This window comes from Dasypus novemcinctus, chromosome 8, assembly GCF_030445035.2.
Source record: "Dasypus novemcinctus isolate mDasNov1 chromosome 8, mDasNov1.1.hap2, whole genome shotgun sequence".
In the NCBI taxonomy this organism is placed as follows: domain Eukaryota; kingdom Metazoa; phylum Chordata; class Mammalia; order Cingulata; family Dasypodidae; genus Dasypus; species Dasypus novemcinctus.
Genome location: NC_080680.1, coordinates 129,323,009 through 129,342,956, shown reverse-complemented (window position 1 = coordinate 129,342,956; position 19,948 = coordinate 129,323,009). Strand labels below are relative to the sequence as shown.

The window sequence follows — 19,948 nt, the reverse complement described above, 5'->3', positions numbered from 1 at the left end:
CTAGGCCAGCAGAAAGAAAGTAACAATAGCAGCTCATGTTATTGAGTGTGTTATCAGTGCTACAGATTACTTAGTTAATATAAGATAACGACAATAACAATAAATTCACTTTGGCCAGTGGATACTACCCCCTCTTATTTTTATTTTTGGCGTATGTTTTTATTTTTAATCATCTTAAGCCTTAAGGTCACATAATTTATTAACTTGTGCTTCTGGCCTATCCCTCCACCTAAATATGGAAATAAGTTGGCAAAAGCACCATGACCAACCACACATCATTCAGTGGCTCTACAGTTTTATTTGATTTTTAACAGCAGTTTAAAGACAACCCTAAATAACAATTTAGTCTGACTTAGACTGTAAAGAATTTAAAATCAAAATATTTAACTTGCTACTATATATTGTCACACTGACTTTTAAAAAAAATTTTTGGTCTTTATTTTTTTAATGTTACAGTAAGAGAATATGAGATTCCCATATACCCCCCACCTCCCTCACCCCACTCCTCCCCCCATAACAACAGCCTCCTCCATCATCATGAGACAGTCATTGTACTTGGTGAAGACATCTCTGAACACTGCTGCACTTCATGGTTAATGGTCCACACCATAGCCCATACTCTCCCACAGTCCACCCAGTGGGCCATGGGAGGACATACAATGTCCAGTAACTGTCCCTGCAGCACCACCCAGGACAACGCCAAGTCCCGGAAATGCCCACACATTACATCTCTTCCTCCCACTCCCTACCCCCAGCAGCCACCATGGCCATTTTCTCCACACCAATGCCACATTTTCTTTGATTACTAATCATAATAGTTCATTAATAGAATATCAGTAAGTCCACTCTAATCCCATACTCTATTCCTCCATCCTGTGGACCCTGAAATGGTTGTGTTCACTCCACATCTATATGACGAGGGGGCTTAGATTCCACATGGATGCTGGATGCAATTCTCCTTTCAGTTGTAGGCACTTTTGGCTCCCTGGTGTGGTGGTTGACCTTCTTCACCTTCATGTTAGCTGAGTGGGGTAAGTCCAATAAACCGGAATGTAGGAGTTGCAAGTTTTTTGAGGCTTAGGGCCTAGCTATCATATGGTCAGTCCAGAGATTCAGGTCCCCTGAGTATATACTAAACCCCAGCATCAACTACAGATCTGGCAAAAGTAACAGGAGAGGCTTGTGAACAAAGATCACATCTGAGTCCAGCTCCATCACACAGAAACACAAACTCCAAAGTAGGGCCAATGGACATGGCACTGAACTCCATCTGCCATGACCATAGAACCTGTGGGTCTCTGTAGCCCTCAGAAGAACCAATACCTGAGGTTGTATCTACTTTATCTGTCTATAGGACTCTGCTGAGGTGTGCATAAGGGCGACCCCTCTGATAACCTCCTGGCTCTTTTTGGAGACTCATAGTCATATAAACTCATTTGTCCTTTCCCTTTCGCCCTTTTATTCAGGTCAAAAAGCATTTTTAACTCCTGGTATTACATGTAGACTGAGATATTCTGCTAGTCTGAGTTGAACCTTTTATTCAAGGTCATTTTCTAGTTACATTATCAGCTGGTACTTGGTAGTAATCCCTCGGCGCCAGGGAGGCTCATCCCTGGGAGTCATGTCCCATGCTGGGGGGAAGGCAACGCATTTACATGCTGAGTTTGGCTTCGAGACTGGCCACATTTGAGCAACATGGAGGCTCTCAGGAAGTAACTCTTAAGCACCCTGCAGCTCTAGGCCTTGTTCTTATTTCAGGTGCACAGGCTCACAAGCATAGTCATTAGTATCAAGGGCTCATTGTTGGACCTTCCTTCTTTTTTGGTCTTTGTCATTGTACTTGGGGGATTCATACTGACTTTGAAAAACATCCAGCCTTATAAATCATCTATAAAATGTGAGAAGCATTCAGCATTCTTTATTTGGTATTATACGTAAATGATGTTAAAATGCCTTTTGTTAATTAAAAGGCAACACTTCAGATACAGTGAATTTTATTTAGATTGGTATAGTTAAGAGCAAAAAGATAAAGTGGTCGTAGCTACCTTATTTTTAGCACCTCCCTTTAAATAGACTGAGCAATGCCATTTGAAACACAGATGAGTCTTGCTCTGTTTTATGAGCCAATGAAGGGTTTCCCTAGTACTTAAATATGTTCATAAAACTAGTTGTATCAATCTAAATATAAAACCAATCTATAGGTTGTGAGTAGGCATTCCTCATCTTTGTGAAAAGTTGAACATTACTAACTCAACCTAACCTCAAGTCCAATTACATCTTTAGAAGGGGGAAAAAGTGATAGCACTTGCTAAACTAGAATTACTATAAAAATTCAAAAAGCTTGATCGTATGCATTTAACTGTAAGCCAATCTTATTTAACTCAGGACTGTCCAACAAAAATATTCTATCAGCCATTCACGATCTAAATTCTGGTGTATGAGATGAATTTAAATATGGCACATGTAGAAAAATCACAAGACTTTTCTCTTTTGTAATGAATAACGCAGTAGCCAGCTGTTATTCGTTAGTAGCTTTTTTTTTTAAGGTTTGTTTATTTCTCTCCTCTTCTCCCCGGCCCCCCCATTATATGCTCTCCTGTGACCATTTGCTGTGTGTTCTTCTGTGTCCTCTTGCATTCTTGGCAGCACCAGGAACCTGTCTTTTTTCATTGCATCATCTTGCTGCGTCAGCTCTCCATGTGTGCGGTGCCACTCCTGGGTGAGCTATGCTTTCCGTGCGGAGCAGCTCTCCTTGCGCATTGGGCTCCCCTATGCAGGGGACACCGCTATGTGGCATGGCACTCTTTATGTGCATCAGCTCTGTGCGTGGGCCAGCTCACCACATGGGTCAGGAGGTCCTGGGTTTGAACCCTGGACCTCTCATGTGATAGGTGGATGCTCTATCCGTTGAGCCAAATCCGCTTCCCTCTTGAGTTGTTTTTTTGAGCTAAGCTACCAAGTTTGCCCTTTCTGCCTTCTTGATTCCAGTGAATGTCTTTTTTTTTTTAAGATTTATTTATTTCTCCTCACCCCCTTGTTGTTTGTATTTGCTGTGTTTGTTTGTTGTGTGCTGGTCTTCTTTTTAGGAGGCATTGGGAACCAAGCCCAGGACCTCCCATGTGGAAGGGAGGCACCCAATTGCTTGAGCTATCTCCACCCCCTGCTCTGTTGTGTCTCTCATTATGTTTTTTCCTTGTATTTCTTGTTGCATTATGTTGGGTCAGCTTGCTGCGCCTTTCCATTGTGTCAGCTGTCTTGCTCGTCTTTAGCAGGCACTGAGAACTGAACCTGGGACCTCCCTTGTGGTAGGTGGGGGCTCAATCGCTTCAGCCACATCTGCTTCCCAGTGTTTTTTTTTTTTTTAAGATCTATTTTTTATTTATTTCTCTCCCCTTCCCCCCTGTCCCCCCTCCAGTTGTCTGCTCTCTGTGTCCATTCGCTGTGTGCTCTTCTGTGACCGCTTCTGTCCTTATCAGCGGCACCGGGAATCTGTGTTTCTTTTTGTTGTGTCATCTTGCTGTGTCAGCTCTCCATGTGTGCGGCGCCATTCTTGGGCAGGCTGCACTTTCTTTTGCCCTGGGCGGCTCTCCTTACAGGGCGCACTCCTTGCACGTGGGGCTCCCCTACGCGGGGGACACCCCTGCGTGGCACGGCACTCTTTGCGCGCATCAGCACTGCGCATGGGCCAGCTCCACAAGGGTCAAGGAGGCCTGGGGTTTGAACCTCAGACCTTGCATGTGGTAGGCGGATGCCCTCTCCATTGGGCCAAGTCCACTTCCCCATGCATTGTTCTTTTGACTTCCTTTAGTTCTTTGCCCTTGGATCCCTTTAGCTCTTGGAGAATTTTTAAGACAGTTATCTAGACTTCCTCAAAGATAGTTTCTTTTATTTCTTTCATTTTTTCCCTTGAATAGATTTTAGTTCTTTGATTCTTTTTATGCCATGTATGTATACATATTTGAAAACCCAAGTATTTTGAATATTATAATGTGGTAACTCTAGAAATCAGATTCTCACCCTTCCCCAGGGTTTGCTTCTATTGATTTTTTTTTAAGATTTATTATGTATTTATTTATTATCTACCCCTTGCAGCTTGTTTGCTCTCTGCTCACTCTGTCCATTCGCTGCATGTTCTTCTGTGTCTGCTTGTTTCCCTTTGTTGCGTCATCTTGCTGTACCAGCTCTCCGCAGGGCGCAGGCTGTCAGCTGTCTATGGGGCACGGGCCAGCCTGCCTTCACAAGGAGGCCCCAGGACACGAACCCAGGGCCTCCCATATTGAAGACGGGAGCCCAACTGCTTGAGCCACAGCCGCTTCCCTTTTGTTGATTTTTGATGGCTTTCATTGTCTAATTGTTTAGGGGCTTTTCCAGCTCTTTTTGTCACGTGTGGTTACTAAAGTGTCTGCTCTGTTAGCTCAGTGGGCAGTCAGTGGTCTGACAGGAATTTCCTTAAATGCCAAAACTCAACTGCCCTTTTCTTCAGTAAGCAGACCTCTGATGGCCTGAATTTCAGAAGAGGCCCCAGAATCCCGAGAGTTGATTGTGTTCGTCTTCATGGTGTTCTGGTCGTTTCGGTGGAGGGACTGCTTCTTTAAGCACCCTACCCTGCCCTTTTCTGGGGCACACCCTTCCTAGGGCCGTGGCAGTTCCCCTGGGGCTCAGCTGGGTCCAAGGACTGTGTACCCAGCACAGACCTGCTCTCCTGACTCACAGGGGTGTTGTTACAGGGCCACACTGCACCATATAAAACGGTCTCTGCCCGCGCAGCTGCTCCATCCACTGTTCTCCGGCTTCCAGCTCTGGCTTTTCAAGGTGTCTTTGAGAAATATCCTGAAACCCTTGTGCGGGTTGTCCAGGTGGGTTGCTCTTCCAGTCAGTCTCTTCTTGCTGCTGGAGGTTGTTTTAGGAATGGGACCTAGGAGTGATTTAGGATCTGATTAGCTTCACTCACTGAGCAGTTTTTATCATCAATTTGCTATTTCAGTTCTGCAAATTGTAGCCGTGAATGTGAATCCAGGAGAGTAACAGCATCGACCACTGGCAGGACTTACTCCTGGCCACATGGGGCTCTGATTGGGTGCAGCAAGGACTAAGACTATTAATTTCCTACCTGTATTTTACAATACAGAAAAGTAACCATAAGCTTTCCCACTCCTCTAAAAGAGTATTTTTTTATATTAAACTTCTCATTTTGTAATAATTTTAGATGTGTAGAAAACTTGGAAAAATATTACAGGGAATTCCGTGTTCCCTCAACCCCCTCCTCCCGATAGTAACCTCTTCCATGCCGGGAGGATCACCGTGTGGGGGGTGTGGAGGGCTCTCGCACTCTGTGCCTGTGGACTGGCGTCGTGGCTTCTTTCTAGATCATCATGGTGCGGCTGCAGAGAGTGACTTTCTTGGCTCTGCACAACTACCTGGGACTGACCACAGAGCTCTTCAACCCTGTAAGTGGAGTCTCTGCACCCCCAGGCCCTTGGTAGGTGTGTCACGTGGCATCGGCCCGTGGTATGCACACGCCCAGCCCGCAGTGGCCTGGTGCCTGGTCCCTGGCTGCGGTGGCCCCTGCAGCCCCTGTGACCTGTGGGCTTGGAGGTGACGGGCTGGGTGATGTGCGCTTCCTGCCTGAGCGCAGAGGCCACATGAAGAGTTGGGTGCACAGTTCCCCTGGGCCTTGTGTTAAAGTCTCTGATGAACTGAGTTGGGGAAAGATGGATGTATTCTCATACACTGAATTCCGCTCTTCTGGAAGTTGGCTTGGGTTGTCCCGTGGTGGCCTGGTGTGTGCCCTTGCAGTCTACGCTGCCGGGGAGCTGGTGTCGGAGCGTCTCATGAGGCTGCTCTAGCCCAGCTCCTGTCCGTACAGCACTGACTAGCCCAAGCTGCCCACTAAGCTTATTGCCGCGTCTGGTGTCGCCCCCTGGCCCCACCCTACGGGCTCCCCTCTCCAGTCCTCTGGCACTCTGAGCATGTGCCTTGACAGCTGGGAGGACTGAGGGGCTACTCGCCGTCAGGCTGCTCTGCGACGTGTTTAGGAGGAGCTGGCATCACGAGGGCCTGGGCTCCAGGTGTAGACTTCTCAGGATCGAAGCCTGGCTCTCCTGCCACCCAGTGGTGCTCCTTTCAGACGGCCACTTAGCCCGTGAATGGGGACGGTACTAGTTCCGTGTTTCGTCCACGCTGTCCCCACAGTCAGAAACGGTTTGGTACTTGGTGGATATGCTGAGCGCTAGCTATTATGGTGATTTCACTTGGATGGTGTCCTTCGTGTTGATGATGTTTTAGGGTTTGTAATCCTCCTTTGCTGATACTTAGGGAATGCTGTTTTGTTTTGTACATTATTTTTTCATCTTAACAAAGAATATTAAAGATTCTGACAACTGTTGGCCAATGTTTTCCCTTGATAACGTGCCTCAGGCGCCAGGATGACGGCAGGCTGGGCCTGTGTTGCCGTGAACACATCAGTCCTTTTTACACAGCAGGATTTCCTAGTTGTCAGCTTTGTCTTTGTATTGGAAGTGTAGCTTGCCATTTCCTTTGAGGGTTTCATCCTTGTTAGCTCTGAGCTGCTGCACCGATGGAGCCCGGCAGGTTCTGGGATAGTGCTTAATGTTCCTTCTCCTGCCACAGGAGAGCCAGGCTGTCCCACTGACATCTGTGGCCAGTGTGGCCCCTGGAAAGGCCAAGAGACTGATACTCAGCAGCCCCGAAGAGCGGCTGGAGAAGCCTGCCAGACCCCTGCCATCCTCTGACCCAGGTACTGCCCTGGTACCCCATCCTGGGGCTGCCCTGGGTCTGGGACTCATTCCCTGCTCACCTTTCCGGGCGACCCTCCCCATTCTCAGCAGGAAATACCCTGCCTGGTGGCACATTCCCAGCCCTGTGCTTGGAGCATGACACATGAGGGGCCTGGGTTTGGGGGAAGGAATTGCTCACAGGGAGTTTGGTGTGTGGGCCGGGGCCAGGAGACTGCGTGTGCGAAGCAACAGATGGGGAATGTGTTGCTTTCTCTATTTGTAGCCCTTCCTGTTCCCAAAAGGATTTCTAGTGCCAGGCAGAAGTGTGCAGTGTGAGCCCAAGGGCTCTTGCCCGTGTGGGTGGAGGTGGGATGGAGAATCAGGTGGGCCTCCTGGTATGGCCTCGTGCGTGACACTGCGGACCTGGGGGCTGAGCCCCTGGCCCACCACAAGGCTGTGGGCTGCGCATGTGCTGGCCGCCCGCTGTGCCTGCCATGGAAAAGGGGTTCCTGTGAGCTGAGACCCAGGCCTGTGCTGACCTGGCTGCTTCCAGAACGCTCTCCTAGAGTGTGTGTTGCTCAAGCATTTGTCCTTGGCTGCTGCTCCTCTTGCCTGAACTTTGTGCTCGTGCTTGGGGGCTCTTCTGGGTTGGGTCCATTTCTAGGGTCCTGGCAGGGAGTGGGCCCGGGGGAGAGTTTACATGCCCTGCCCTGCACAAGCGTAAGAGCCTGGCAGGGACACATATCTTCAGTGTCCTTGGAGCTTTGCAGGACAGGTGGGCGCTGGCGGAGCATGGAGGTGTGGGTGAGGGAGGGGCCCTGTGGGGCCCAGGAGGACTGTCGGCAGGTGTACAGGGACCTTGGAGCGGGTTTGCGTAGCACGGGGTGCTGCTTTCTGAGTTCTGGCGGTGGCCACGTCCAGCTTCAGGGAGTGCCCGTGCAGGCCCTGCTGATGCCCATCTCCTCCTGGCAGAAGCAGACAGGGGTGGCGCCCCGTTGGCAGCCTCCGGGCCCCTGTTGAAGAGGAGTATCTCCTTCCCACTGCCCTCTGTGCATGAAGAGATCGCGAGTGAGCTTGGGACAGCCCTGGCAGGGGGCCCTGGCCCTCCAGCCCCGCAAGGTAAAGGCCCCACTGCCAGTCCAGTGGGCGTGTCTTGAGGCCCGAGCGGGCTCCCTGCACTTGCTGCCTGGAGGAGCCTGGGGCCTGCGCTCCGCTCCGCCTGGAGTCCGCCTGCACGCACCAGGAGCCCCTGCCCACCACAGGGGCTCCCGCCTGCCTGTGCCAAGGCCTGGGTCTGCCCCGCCCTCCAGGGCTGCAGTTAGCTCACCCACCAGCTGACCTCTCAGAGCGCACCATGGCCCTGGGCCATCCTCCAGCTGTGCTGTTCCCTGCCTTCCTCGTCTGGGCCTCTGTGGGAGAGAAGGTGGCTTGCCCGATGCTTGGGCTTGGCCTGCCAGGCCCACCGTGGCCATCTCTCTGTGTGCTCTTCCCTCCTTCCACTCTCCCTGGGCTGCTCACCTCTGCTCCACGCGCCTCCCTCTGGGGAGTTCCACTGCTCCCGTCCAGGGATGCCTCCGTCCAGTGGTGCCGCCGTCCGGCACTGCCCCGTCCAGCGATGCCCCCTTCCAGCATTACCCCCGTCCAGCACTGCCCCGTCTAGCCGTGCCCCCGTCCAGCAGTGCCCCCTTCCAGCACTGCCTCCATCCAGCGGTGCCCTGTCCAGCAGTGCCCCCTTCCAGCACTGCCTCCGTCCAGCCATGCCCCCGTCCAGTGGTGCCCCCTTCCAGCACTGCGCCCGTCCAGCACTGCCCATCCAGCAGTGCCCTGTCCAGCACTTCCCCCTTCCAGCACTGCCCTGTCCAGCGGTGCCCCCATCCAGCACTGCCTCCGTCCAGCGGTGCCCCTGTCCAGCACTGCCCCTGTCCAGCAGTGCTCCCTTCCAGCACTGCCCCGTCCAGCAGTGCCCCCGTCCAGCATTGCCCCCGTCCAGTACTGCCCTGTCCAGCATTGCCCGTGTCCAGCACTGCCCCTGTCTAGTGGTGCCCCCTGTCCTGGGCTCACAGGCCAGTTGGCACACCCCGCCTTGTGGGTGCAGACGTCTGGGCTCCTGCCCCATCTCCTGCTGGGTTTCCCAAGTTTATCTTGTTGATTTGTGTTGATTCCTCATGGAGTCTAGATAGCAATCCCTTGTCTGTTTGCATTGTTGCAAGTTATCTTCTTTCCGTCTGTCTCTTGGGGTCACTGAACAGAAATCCTTGGAAGTGGTTCATGGAAAACCAGGCATTTACCACCTTAGCATGGGAGTTTTGGAATCTGATGTATGTCTCTCCTCATTCCAGGTCATAAATCTACTCTTCTAGATTATTCTCCATTTGCTTTTTAGTTTTACCTTTCCCACTGAGGCCCTTAATTCAGCTGTAGTTCAGGCTTGCATGTGGCATGAAGTAAGGAGTTGAGCTTTTCCTTGCCTCGTGTAGTAAGAACTCAATTGTCTTTCTTTTTCTTGTTGCTGTTTTTGGTGATGTCCATAGTTACCAAGTTTCTGAATCAATATGGACATTTATTTTAATATATTTTTTATTGAAGTATATCACTCATACATGAACATACATAAACAAGTGTATAGTAAAGATTGTGAACTTACAAAATAAACATACATGACCTCATACAGGGGTCTCCTCCACCCCCTCCACCAGCACCTTGCATTGTTGTGAGACATTTGTTACAAACTCTGCAAGCACATCGTCAAAATATTACTAACTGTAGTCCATGTATTACGTTTGGTGTATTTTTCCCACAACCCACCCTATTTTTAAAAAACATTTTTATTACAGAGGTTGTAAATTTACAAAACAGTCATGCACTTCTGTAGAATTCCCATACAATACCCATTCACCAGCACACCATTTGTTACAGATTATGAGATAATATCATCAGACCATTACCACCAACCATGGCAATATGGACTTGTTGGTTTTTTTGTTTTGTTTTGTTTTTTAAAGATTTATTTATTTATTTCTCTCCCCACCTCCCTACCCCCTGCCCAGTTGTCTGCTCTCTGTGTCCATTTGCTGTGTGTTCTTCTGTGACTACTTCTATCCTTATCAGCAGCATGGGGAATCTGTGTTTCTTTTTGTTGCTTCATCTTGTTGTGTCAGCTCTCCGTGTGTGCGGTACCATTCCTGGGCAGGCTGCACTTTCTTTCGCCCTGGGCGGCTCTCCCCACAGGGCACACTCCTTGCACGTGGGTCTCCCCTACATGGGGGACATCCCTCCGTGGCAGGGCACTCCTTGCGCACATCAGCACTGCGCATGGCCAGCTCCACACGGGTCAAGGAGGCCCGGGGTTTGAACCGCGGACTTCCCATGTGATAGGTGGACGCCCTAACCACTGGGCCAAGTCCGCTTCCCCATGTTGTTTTTTAATAACAGCTTTTTTGAGGTATAACTATAAAGTTCACCCTTTTAAAGTGTACATTTCAATGGGTTTTGGTATACTTACAAAATTGTGCATCAATTACCACTATCTAAATCTTGAATTTCATCTCCTTGAGTACTATTGGCAGGCCTGCTTACCTTCCTTTTTATGAAGTGTCTAAGTACTGTGTACAGTTTTCTCTTGGGTTATCTTTCATGTTCTTGGCAGTTAGTAGGAGTTCTTTAGATATTCTATGAGTCCTTTGTTGAGTGTAGTTTTAAAAATATTTTCTACTCTTCACTCTTTTATGGTGTTTCTTGATGAATAGAAATTTTAAAATTTAGTAGAATCCTGTTTATCAACTTTTTTCTTTTGTGGCTAGTACATTTGTGCCCTGATTAAGAAATCTGCCTGTAACATTAGACATTTTATCATTCATATTTATTCACCTGGGATTGAGGTGAGCTAGGAGTCAAGATTGCTTTTTCCACATCAGTTGACCTGATATATTTAAAAATATCTATATTTAATGAATTTTCTCCAATTAAAGAGCTAAAACAATATGTAGTTGAAAATATTAGCAACCCACTTGTAATAAAACTTGAATATGCATGATCTGCAGCCATGAAGATATCAAATAACAGCCATGCAGGGCACTTCAGTCTAGTCCACGCAGTCAGCATGTCCGTACAGGACACACAGCTTCTAGCAGGTAGCAGAGACCCTAAACATTTAACATTTTACAACCATATGAAGTAGATAGCAGCATTCTATAGAAATGCAAAACCTTTAATTTATACATATATTTTATCACTGGGGTTATGGTTGGATTTTATTATTTAAATCGATATTGGTATCATATACTTTGGCTTATTAATAATTGAGGCATTTTGAATACATAGCACTTCAATATGGATAAAAATTATTACTGGTTGACAGGTGTGCTATTTTTAACATTTCATAGTTTTATCAATATGATAGAAAAACAGCTGCACAGAGTTAATTGCTTTCCTATAAATCATAACTTTTAAAAAGTGGCCAAAGCTCTGTGGCAAGTTTATCTTTTTCTATGAATATCAACTACGTCTTTCTGCCATGTGGAGCACTGTGTTTAGACACAGCAACACTTAGTATCTCCGAGCAGCAGCACAGGTGTTCTAAGCATATCCACTCTGCCCCATTGCTTTTCTCAGAAACTGTGAGTTACAAGGAGACTCAAGTTTCAGTATATTCGCCTTTTCTTTGTGAGGTTTGACCCCCTTTGTGAATGACAGTTCTCAGACCAGCTTCGTTCTGGAAACCGCATCACCCGGGCTTCTTTTGGGAAGCCAAGTGCCTGTGGAAGGTAAGGTCCCCCCATGCAGCTGCAGCACACACCTGATCATTTGGGGGTTCTTTGTGTGCCAGAGCCATGATGGGCTGTCTTTCCTTCCATCATATTCCACTTAGCTTTTGCTTTAAAACCAAACATTTTCCTCAATGTCCATTTCTGTATAGTTCTGATACCAGCTTTTTGTGACTGCTTGAAGCTGGTTTAAATCAACTTCATAGATACTTTTTTTTTTTTAATATTTATTTTATTATTTATTTCTCTCCCCTTTGCCTACCCCCCCCCACCTCTGGCTGCTCTCTGTGTCCATTCGCTGTGTGTTCTGTGTCCATTTGCATTCTCAGCAGCTCTGTGTCTCTTTTGTTGCATCATCTTCTTGCATCAGCTCTCCATGTATGCGGCTCCATTCCTACATGGGCTGCACTTTTTGCACGGGGCAGCTCTCCTTGAGGGGCGCACTCCTTGCACATAGGGCTCTCCTATGCGGGGGACACCCCTGTGTGGCATGACCCTCCTTGCGCTCAGTTCACCACATGGGCCAGGAGGCCCTGGGTTTGAACCCTGGACCTCCTGTATGGTAGGCAGACGCTCTATCAGTTGAGCCACCTCCGCTTCCCCCCTCATAGATTCTTAAAGTTTACTTTTTAGCCACCTTTTATTGAAGTGCAACATGTAGTGCATGGTGGCCAGTGAACTGTGGGTGGACATTTGTGGCGCAGCTGTGCCCTGCTCAGGAGAACTGCCCAGAGGGCAGTTCCTTCTCCAGAGGTGTCCCCGTGCCTGCTTTGTCTCCACAGATTAGCGTCACAGTGCTTCACTGAGGCCTCAGAAGTCGCCTGTCGCAAGCGTGCCACTCCTTGACTCCTGACAGGTGTCCCGGGATCGTGGAAGCCCTCATGCCCTCTCCACCTGCCCACACCCAGGCCATATCTGCTGGCTTAGACTGTTCTAGAATCTTGTGAATGGAAACATGCAGGATGTGCTCTTCTGTGTCTTGTTTCCTTGCCCAAGAAGCCACGCTTTCAGATTCATCTGTGTTGCATGTCTCAGCTTGTTTTCTGTTGTGGGTGCCAAGTGCTGTGGGCATAGCCTGGTGAGACTTCTGGAACGACCCTGGGTTGCAGGTCAGCTGCACAGGCCCCAGTTCAGACATGTCCCTTGCCCACAGGCAGGCAGTGAGTGGGACTCAAACCCCAACTGTTTGACTCCTCTGTCAGAATTCCCAGTGCCTGGGCATTGAGTGCCACTTGCAGCCTAAAAAGCGGCAGGTGAGCTCAGGTGTTCTGAGCCTCCTTTCCACCCTAGGGAACTCCGTGAGCGCCACCTCAGAGCTGGAGATGGCGTGTGACCGCGCCAGGGTCTTCTTGCCCTCAGATGAACACACGGGGAGCTCTGTGATCAGCAAGGTAAGCGGCCACCTCTGCACGGCCTTCTTGGCACCTCTCTCTCCTCCCAGGCTCCGCCCCGCCCTCTCCCCGGGTCTCCCGCCTCTGTGCAGCCAGGCTTGTGCCCCAGGTTCTGCTCTGACCCTCCTGGCCCTCCCCTGGCCTCCCCTTTCTGATCGTCGGTGCCTTTGTTCTCGTCAAGTCCAAGAGAAGTGTGACTGTCACAGAGCGGCCTTCTGCCGTCTTCCACTACTCGGAGAGTACCTCTGACGAGGTCATTGCCAGCAGGGAGACAGACACCGTCTTCAGAGCCGCCACGAAGGCGCTCCTTGCCCTGATGAAGCTGGAGGTAAGTTGGCCCTCGGCCTCCAGGGCTGGCCCTCTGGAGACGGCAGGTGCGCGTCCTGCTGGCCTGCAGAACTTCTCCCTCGGAGGACCTGGTGGGAGGCCATTTCCCTTCTCACTTGCCTGCCGCATTTTGGCAGCATGTCCCAGACCTGGGGAGCGGTGGCTACACCCCTGCTGAAGCAGGGCCCCGTTGGAGTGGTGCTGAGGTCCTCAAATGCCATGAGGCAGGTGCACCCTTGCCTGGGGCCTCCAGGCTCCCCAGCGGGCCTTTCGCCACAATGCCTGAGCACCACGTGTCGTGGGCAGGGCAGCTGTGTGTCATATGCCGCCACCTGCACCTTCTTTGCTTCCTGGACCCTTCCTGATCCCCTTGGTCATGGGCCATGAACCTTCTGCAGGCTTCCAGAACGAGCCAGGATGCTGGTGGACTTAGCAGTGGACAGCACCCCTGGCTTTGCTTCGCCACACACGTTTCTTTCATTTATACTTGTATCTCAAGTTGTAAAACATTGGAAACATCCTTTAGAGACAGAAGAGAGGAAAATGAGGGTGTTCATTTTAGGTAATGCTCACGAGACCACCATTCCAGGAATAGAGCCTTTCCCAGCCCCCAGAGACCTGTGCGTGCCCTCCCTGCTCAGCCCCCTCCCCTCCCAGGGCACCGCGGCCCTGGTGGCACCCACTGCCTGCACTGTCCGCACCCAGAGGCTCTGCTCTCAAGCTTCATGTGAATGGGACCACCTGCGCGTGGTCTTTTGCACTCCTCTTGGCTCAGCGTCGTGTTTGCATGTCGTGCACGTTGCTGCAGGTAGTTGCTGCTTGTTGTCTCCACTGCTGGGTGGGATGCTCACTGAGCCCTACTTGGGGGGCACCTTCTCCCGCCTGCACCTCTTCCTGCATTGCAGTCATCAGGGCTGGAAAGCCCAGGCTGTGGACATTACATTTTCCCCTTGTCCTGATGTGGCCGGGCTCTTCTCCTAAGGGAGGTGTCCGTGCTCCCACAAGGAAGGGGCACTTGGCCCTGCGTCCGCCAGCAGTCAGGGCTCTCAGATGGTGCCGTTGTGGGTGAGCGTGGTGGTGACTGGCTTCTGGGTTCGCTCTGCTTCTCCTTGATTGCCAGAGGCTGAGCGCCCTGCACTTGTTCCTTGCCTTGTGGCCTTTTGGGTTCCCCTTTAGTGAGTCTAGTTCAAGCCGTTTGCCCATTTTTCTGTTGGAGTATGTCTTCCTTTTTGATTTTAAGGAATCTTTAAGTTTTCTGAACAGGAGTCACTATTGCCTCCAGCCTTTGTACTTACTCCCCCTTAGGGCTTGCCTTTTTGCCTTCCTAATGGTGTCCTTGGTGGACAGAAGTTCTGAATTATGATGCAGTAAAACTTATCAGACTTGCCCTTTATGGTAAGTGCTTTTTGGGCCTTGTTTCAGAAACATTTCTTTACCCTTATGTTATAAAGGTATTTTTCTATATTACTGTCTAGCTTTATTGTTTTTGCATTCTTAACTCTTAGTCCAGATAGATTAATTAATTTTTGTAGATGATAGAGATTTTCCCTCATGGATGCCTAGTGGCTGCAACATCATTGTGGGAAAATCTGACCTTCTCCCACTGATGTGCTGACTTCTGTCGCAAATCCAGTGTGGCCTGGGCCCTCTGTTCAGTTTCCTGTCAGTATTTTTACCACCTGCTCATGGCAGCAGAGCTGTGCATCTGAGACTGGCCTCTCAGGGCAGGAGACAAAGAGAAGAGCTTCTCACCTTCTGGCAGAGGAGGGGGTTTCCGTGAAGTTTTGCGAAGAGGGGCCCATGCAGTTTCTGCAGAAGGAGGGTCTCCATGGAACTTCTTCAGGTGGAGGGTCTCCATGGAGTCTCTGCAGGAGGGAGGGTCTTGGAGCTTCTTCAGGTGGAGGGTCCCATGGAGTCTCTGCAGGAGGGAGGGTCTTGGAGCTTCTTCAGGTGGAGGGTCCCATGGAGTTTGTGCTGGAGGAGGGTCTCCATGGAGTTTTTGTTTCTTGTACTCAGCCTTCAGGCTAATGTTGGGAGATCGAGGATGGAAGTTATCCAGGAGCCTCTCCACGGTTCTGGTCATGCTGACGTTTTGATGTCCCTCAGCAGTTCTCCTTCTACTGTTTACTTCTTGGCATTCTTAGGAAGTTGCTTTTAATATTCCGCACAGAATAATTAGTTGAGATTGCTTGGAGATGAAGAGGCTGTCCTGGGCTTGCGCATCCTCAGAGGGCTTTTTCCCCACGTGGGAATCCCAGGGCAGTGCACTGAAGAGTGTACACCATCTTCTGCCCTTCGTTTTCGCTACTGAGAAATTGTTCCTCCTTTGAAAGTAACTTTTCTCTCCCTGCTTTTTCCATTTTGAATTAATTTTGTGTATGTTAAGAGGTAGGAGTCCACATTCATTCTTTTTTTTCCTAAAATACACGAAAAAGTCATTTATTTATTTTAAAGATTTATTTATTTCTCCCCCCTGCCCCATTCCCCTCATTGTCTGCTCTCTCTGTCCATTCTCTGTGTTTTCTTCTGTGTCTGCTTGTATTCATTTTAGGCGGCTCTGGGAAGTGATCCTGGGATCTTCTGGAGTGGGAGAGGCGATTACTCTTTGGTGCCACCTCAGCTCCCTGTTCTGCTATGTCTTATTTCCTCTCCTCTGTGTCTCTTGTTGCATCATCTTGCTGTGCCAGCTCTGCATCAGCCGGCACTTCTGTACGGGGTAGCTTTCACACGCTGGGTGGCATTCTGATGCAGGATGACACTCCTGTGCAGGGTGACGTTCTGGCATGGGCCGGCCCTCTGTGTGGGCCAGCTCACTGTGTGGACCAGCCTGCCTTCACTAGGAGGCCCTGGGCATCAAACCCTGGACCTCCTGTATGGTAGATAGAAGCCCAGTTGGTTGAGCCACATCTGTTTCTCCACATTCATCCTCGTGCATGTGGATTTCTGGTTGTCAAAGCACCATTGGTTGAAGACATGAACACTGTTCTTTCCCCACTGAGGGGACCTGGCACCCTTGTGGAAAATCAGCTGGCCGTAGGTGTGTGACTTGATCTCTGGACCCTGAGTTCTTTTCCCTTGGTCATATGTCTGTCCTTACGCCCATACCACATTGTTTCCGTTAATGTAACTTTGTAGTAAGATTTGGAATCAAGAAGTTTGAGTTTTCCATGTTCTTTCTCAAGACTGTTTTTGGCTCTTTGGAGCCCCTTGCAATTCCAAATGAATTTGAGGATCAGCTTTTCCATTTCTGCAAAAAAGACTGCTGGACTTTTAATAGGGATTACAATGAATTTGTAGATCGTTTTAGGCAGAATTGACCTTTTGATAGGGATTGCATTGAATTTATGGATCGTTTTAGGTAGAATTGACATTTTAACAATATTAAGTTTTACAATCCATGAACACAGATGTCTTTCCATTAAGTTCTTTCATTTCTTTCAGCAATGTTTTGTAGTTTCCAATGTACAACAAGTCTTTCACCTCATCAGTTAAATTTATTTCTGGGTATTTTATCCTTTTAGATGCTGTAAATGCAATTGTTTTCTTGATCTCCTTTACAGATTGTTCATTACTTGTATGTAGCAACCCTAATTGCTTGTGTGTTTATTTTGTATACTGTAACTTTGTTCAATTTGTTAGTTCTAGAAGTTTTCTTAGGGATTCTTTGGGATTTTCTTTTTATAGGATCATGTCTTCCTTTCCAATTTAGATACCATTTGTTTCTTCTCTTGCCGAATTCTCTGGCTGGATAACATCCAGTACAATGTCAAGTAACAGTAGGCACAGTGGACACCCTCGTTTTGTTCCTTGTCTTAGGGGAAAGCTTCCAGTCTTTCACCACTAAGTAGGATGTTTCTGTGGGTTTTTCCTAGACGCCTTTCATCATGTTGAGATATTTTGGTAACACACATTGAGATTTTAATAACTGATTCAATCTATTTACTTGCTGACCTTATAGCAAAGAGGGTACTGTGAACAAATATATGCCAACAAATTAGAAGACATAGATGAAATGGACAAATTATTAGAAACCTATAAATAACCTAATGTGCCCCCCCCCAAATCAGTAATTCCCTACTGTTTCTAAAGCTGCATATTCTTGATTTGGCATTCACAATTATTGCAACCCTTTAACAGTTTTCAGGAATATATCAGGAAGATGGCTCTGACAGTTTTTTCTATTTTTTTTCTAGTTGTTAAAAGATTCTATAGGTTAATGACTTCCTGTGCCACCATCTTGGTCAATTGGAATGGAATCCTCTCCATTGTTTTTCAGAAGATTTATTTTTATTTATTTATCTCTCCCACCCCCTCATTGTTTGCACTTGCTGTGTCTGTTGTTCTTCTGTGTTTCTTTAGGAGGCACTGAGAACTAAACCCAGGACTTCCAGTATGGGAGGGAGGCACCTAATGGCTTAAGCCACCTCCGTTCCCTGCTTTGTTGTGTCTCTCGTTATGTTTTTCCTCATGTCTCTTGTTGTGTCATCTTGTCACATCAGCTCGCTATGCTTGCCTATCACGCCAGCTCGCCATCCTGCTCATCCTCTTTAGGAGGCACTGGAAACCTCTGCTCCTTACTTTGTTGTGTCCCTCATTATATTTTTCTTCTTGTACCTCTATTGCATCATCTCATTGTGTCTGCTTGCTGTGCTAGCTTGCCATCTTCTTTAGGAGGCACCAGGCACCAAATCACAGACCTCTCATGTGGGAGCCACATCCACTTTTCCTCTCCATTTTTGAAAGGTAAGTTTACCAGATATAGAATTTTTGGTTGACAGTTTTTTCTTTAAGGACTTTAAATATGCCATCCCATTATCCTCTAGCGTCCATGGTGTTGTGGTTTTTTTTTTGTTTGTTTGTTTTTAATAGGAGAAGTTGTGGATTTACAGAACAATCAAAATACAGGATTCCCTTACAACTCCCAAACGCCAGCACCTTGCATTGTAGAACATTTGTTACAATTGATGATAGCACATCGGTGTATTTATACTATTTATTAACTAAAGTCCATGATTTAACTTAGGGTTCACTGTTTGTGTAATGTAGTTCCGTGGATATTTAAAACAATTTTTATTGTTACCATACATGTAGTCTTAACATTTACCTTTTTGAGCATACTCAGATATATATATTTCAGTGCTGTTAATTGTGTTCACAATGTTGTGCTGCCATTACCACCATCCACCACCAAAACATTTCCACATTCCAGGTAGGAACCCTATGCATTTTAGGCTTTAACTTCCCATTCCCTATCCCCACACTGCCCCTGGTAAACTGCATTCTAGATTCTGACTCTATAAGTTTGCCTGTTCTGATTATTTCAAATCAGTAAGATTGTGCAATATTTGTCCTTTTATGTCTGCCTTATTATATTTTTAAGTAAACTTTATTTCAACTTCAAAATTTAAATTAACAGAAGAAAGGCAGCTTGACAAGTTAAGGAAGGATTATTCTAAAAAATTCTATCCAGGCACATTTATCTCATTTAATCCTAAAAACTCAATTGTTTCTCCATTGTTCAGAAAGATAGGTAAATGAGCACAGAATAGTTAAATGACATGGTCAAGATCTTGTTAAGGAAGAACATGAAAACAACTGTTTAATCATATTCATGTCTCATAAAACTAAATCCCATATTCCTTTTTGACCTGAAGCACTAATATAGTCCCCCTTTGCCTTTGCTAACAAAATATTACAATATTACTATTAACTATAGTCTACAAGTTACATTAGTTGTGTTTTTCACATGTATTACCATATTCTTAACACCTTGTATTAGGAGAACATCCTTGTATTTATATTTTTACCGCAATCCTCATATACCATACTATGTTTTACAGTCCCTAGAGTGTCCTGTGGCTATCTTTCAGTGAATATTAACCTCCTTAGACTACTGCTTTCAGCCACAGTCATATCTGTAAGTCAGCAGTGTTAGTTATACTCATTATAATGTGCTACCATCACTTTGGATGCTTTTCATTTCTTTCTCCATGATTTCTTTTTTTTTTTTTTTAAAGATTTATTTATTTATTTAATTTTCTCCCCTCCCCCGGTTGTTGTTCTCGGTGTCTATTTGCTGCGTCTTGTTTCTTTGTCCGCTTCTGTTGTCGTCAGCGGCACGGGAAGTGTGGGCGGCGCCATTCCTGGGCAGGCTGCACTTTCTTTTCACGCTGGGCAGCTCTCCTCACGGGCACACTCCTTGTGCGTGGGGCTCCCCTACATGGGGGACACCCCTGTGTGGCACGGCACTCCTTGCGTGCATCAGCACTGCGCATGGGCCAGCTCCACACGGGTCAAGGAGGCCCGGGGTTTGAACCGCAGACGTCCCATGTGGTAGACGGACACCCTAACCACTGGGCCAAGTCTGTTTCCCTCTCCATGATTTCTGATGAGAAATAACACTGTTAATCTTATTGGAGATTCCTTGTATGTGACAAATTGTTTCTTTCTTGCTGCTTTCAAAGTCTTCTCTTCACCTTTGGATTTTGCCGGTTTTGCTCTATGTCCTGGGAAGATCTCTTAAAGTCTGTCCTGCTTGGAGTTTGTTGGACATCCCAAATTTATATGTTCATGGCTTTTATCAGATTTGGGAATTTTTCAGCCATTATTTCTTCCATTACTTTTTCTGCCCTTCCACTTTTGTCCTTCTGGGACTCCAGTGATGCGTATATTGCTATGCTTAATGGTGTCCCACAGCTCCCTCAGCCTCAGTATATTTTTCTTCATTATT

The 19,948-nt window shown here is 47.6% G+C and overlaps 1 protein-coding gene across 13 annotated transcripts in view; it reads left to right on the top strand.

Moving 5' to 3' along the window:
- The window catches only part of PNPLA7 (patatin like phospholipase domain containing 7), an 88,887-nt gene that overhangs the window by 9,091 nt on the left and 59,848 nt on the right, over positions 1-19,948 (top strand). For 7 of the 13 annotated variants that reach the window (XM_058302792.2, XM_071217140.1, XM_058302790.2 and 4 more), the window contains 7 exons: positions 4,728-4,856; positions 5,367-5,447; positions 6,631-6,757; positions 7,710-7,856; positions 11,405-11,500; positions 12,791-12,891; positions 13,073-13,219. In XM_058302792.2, coding sequence (XP_058158775.1) covers positions 4,728-4,856; positions 5,367-5,447; positions 6,631-6,757; positions 7,710-7,856; positions 11,405-11,500; positions 12,791-12,891; positions 13,073-13,219 — 828 coding nt within the window. The remainder of the gene's footprint in view (positions 1-4,727; positions 4,857-5,366; positions 5,448-6,630; positions 6,758-7,709; positions 7,857-11,404; positions 11,501-12,790; positions 12,892-13,072; positions 13,220-19,948) is intronic. The other 6 variants (XM_071217143.1, XM_071217142.1, XM_071217141.1 and 3 more) reach the window with 2 other exon arrangements.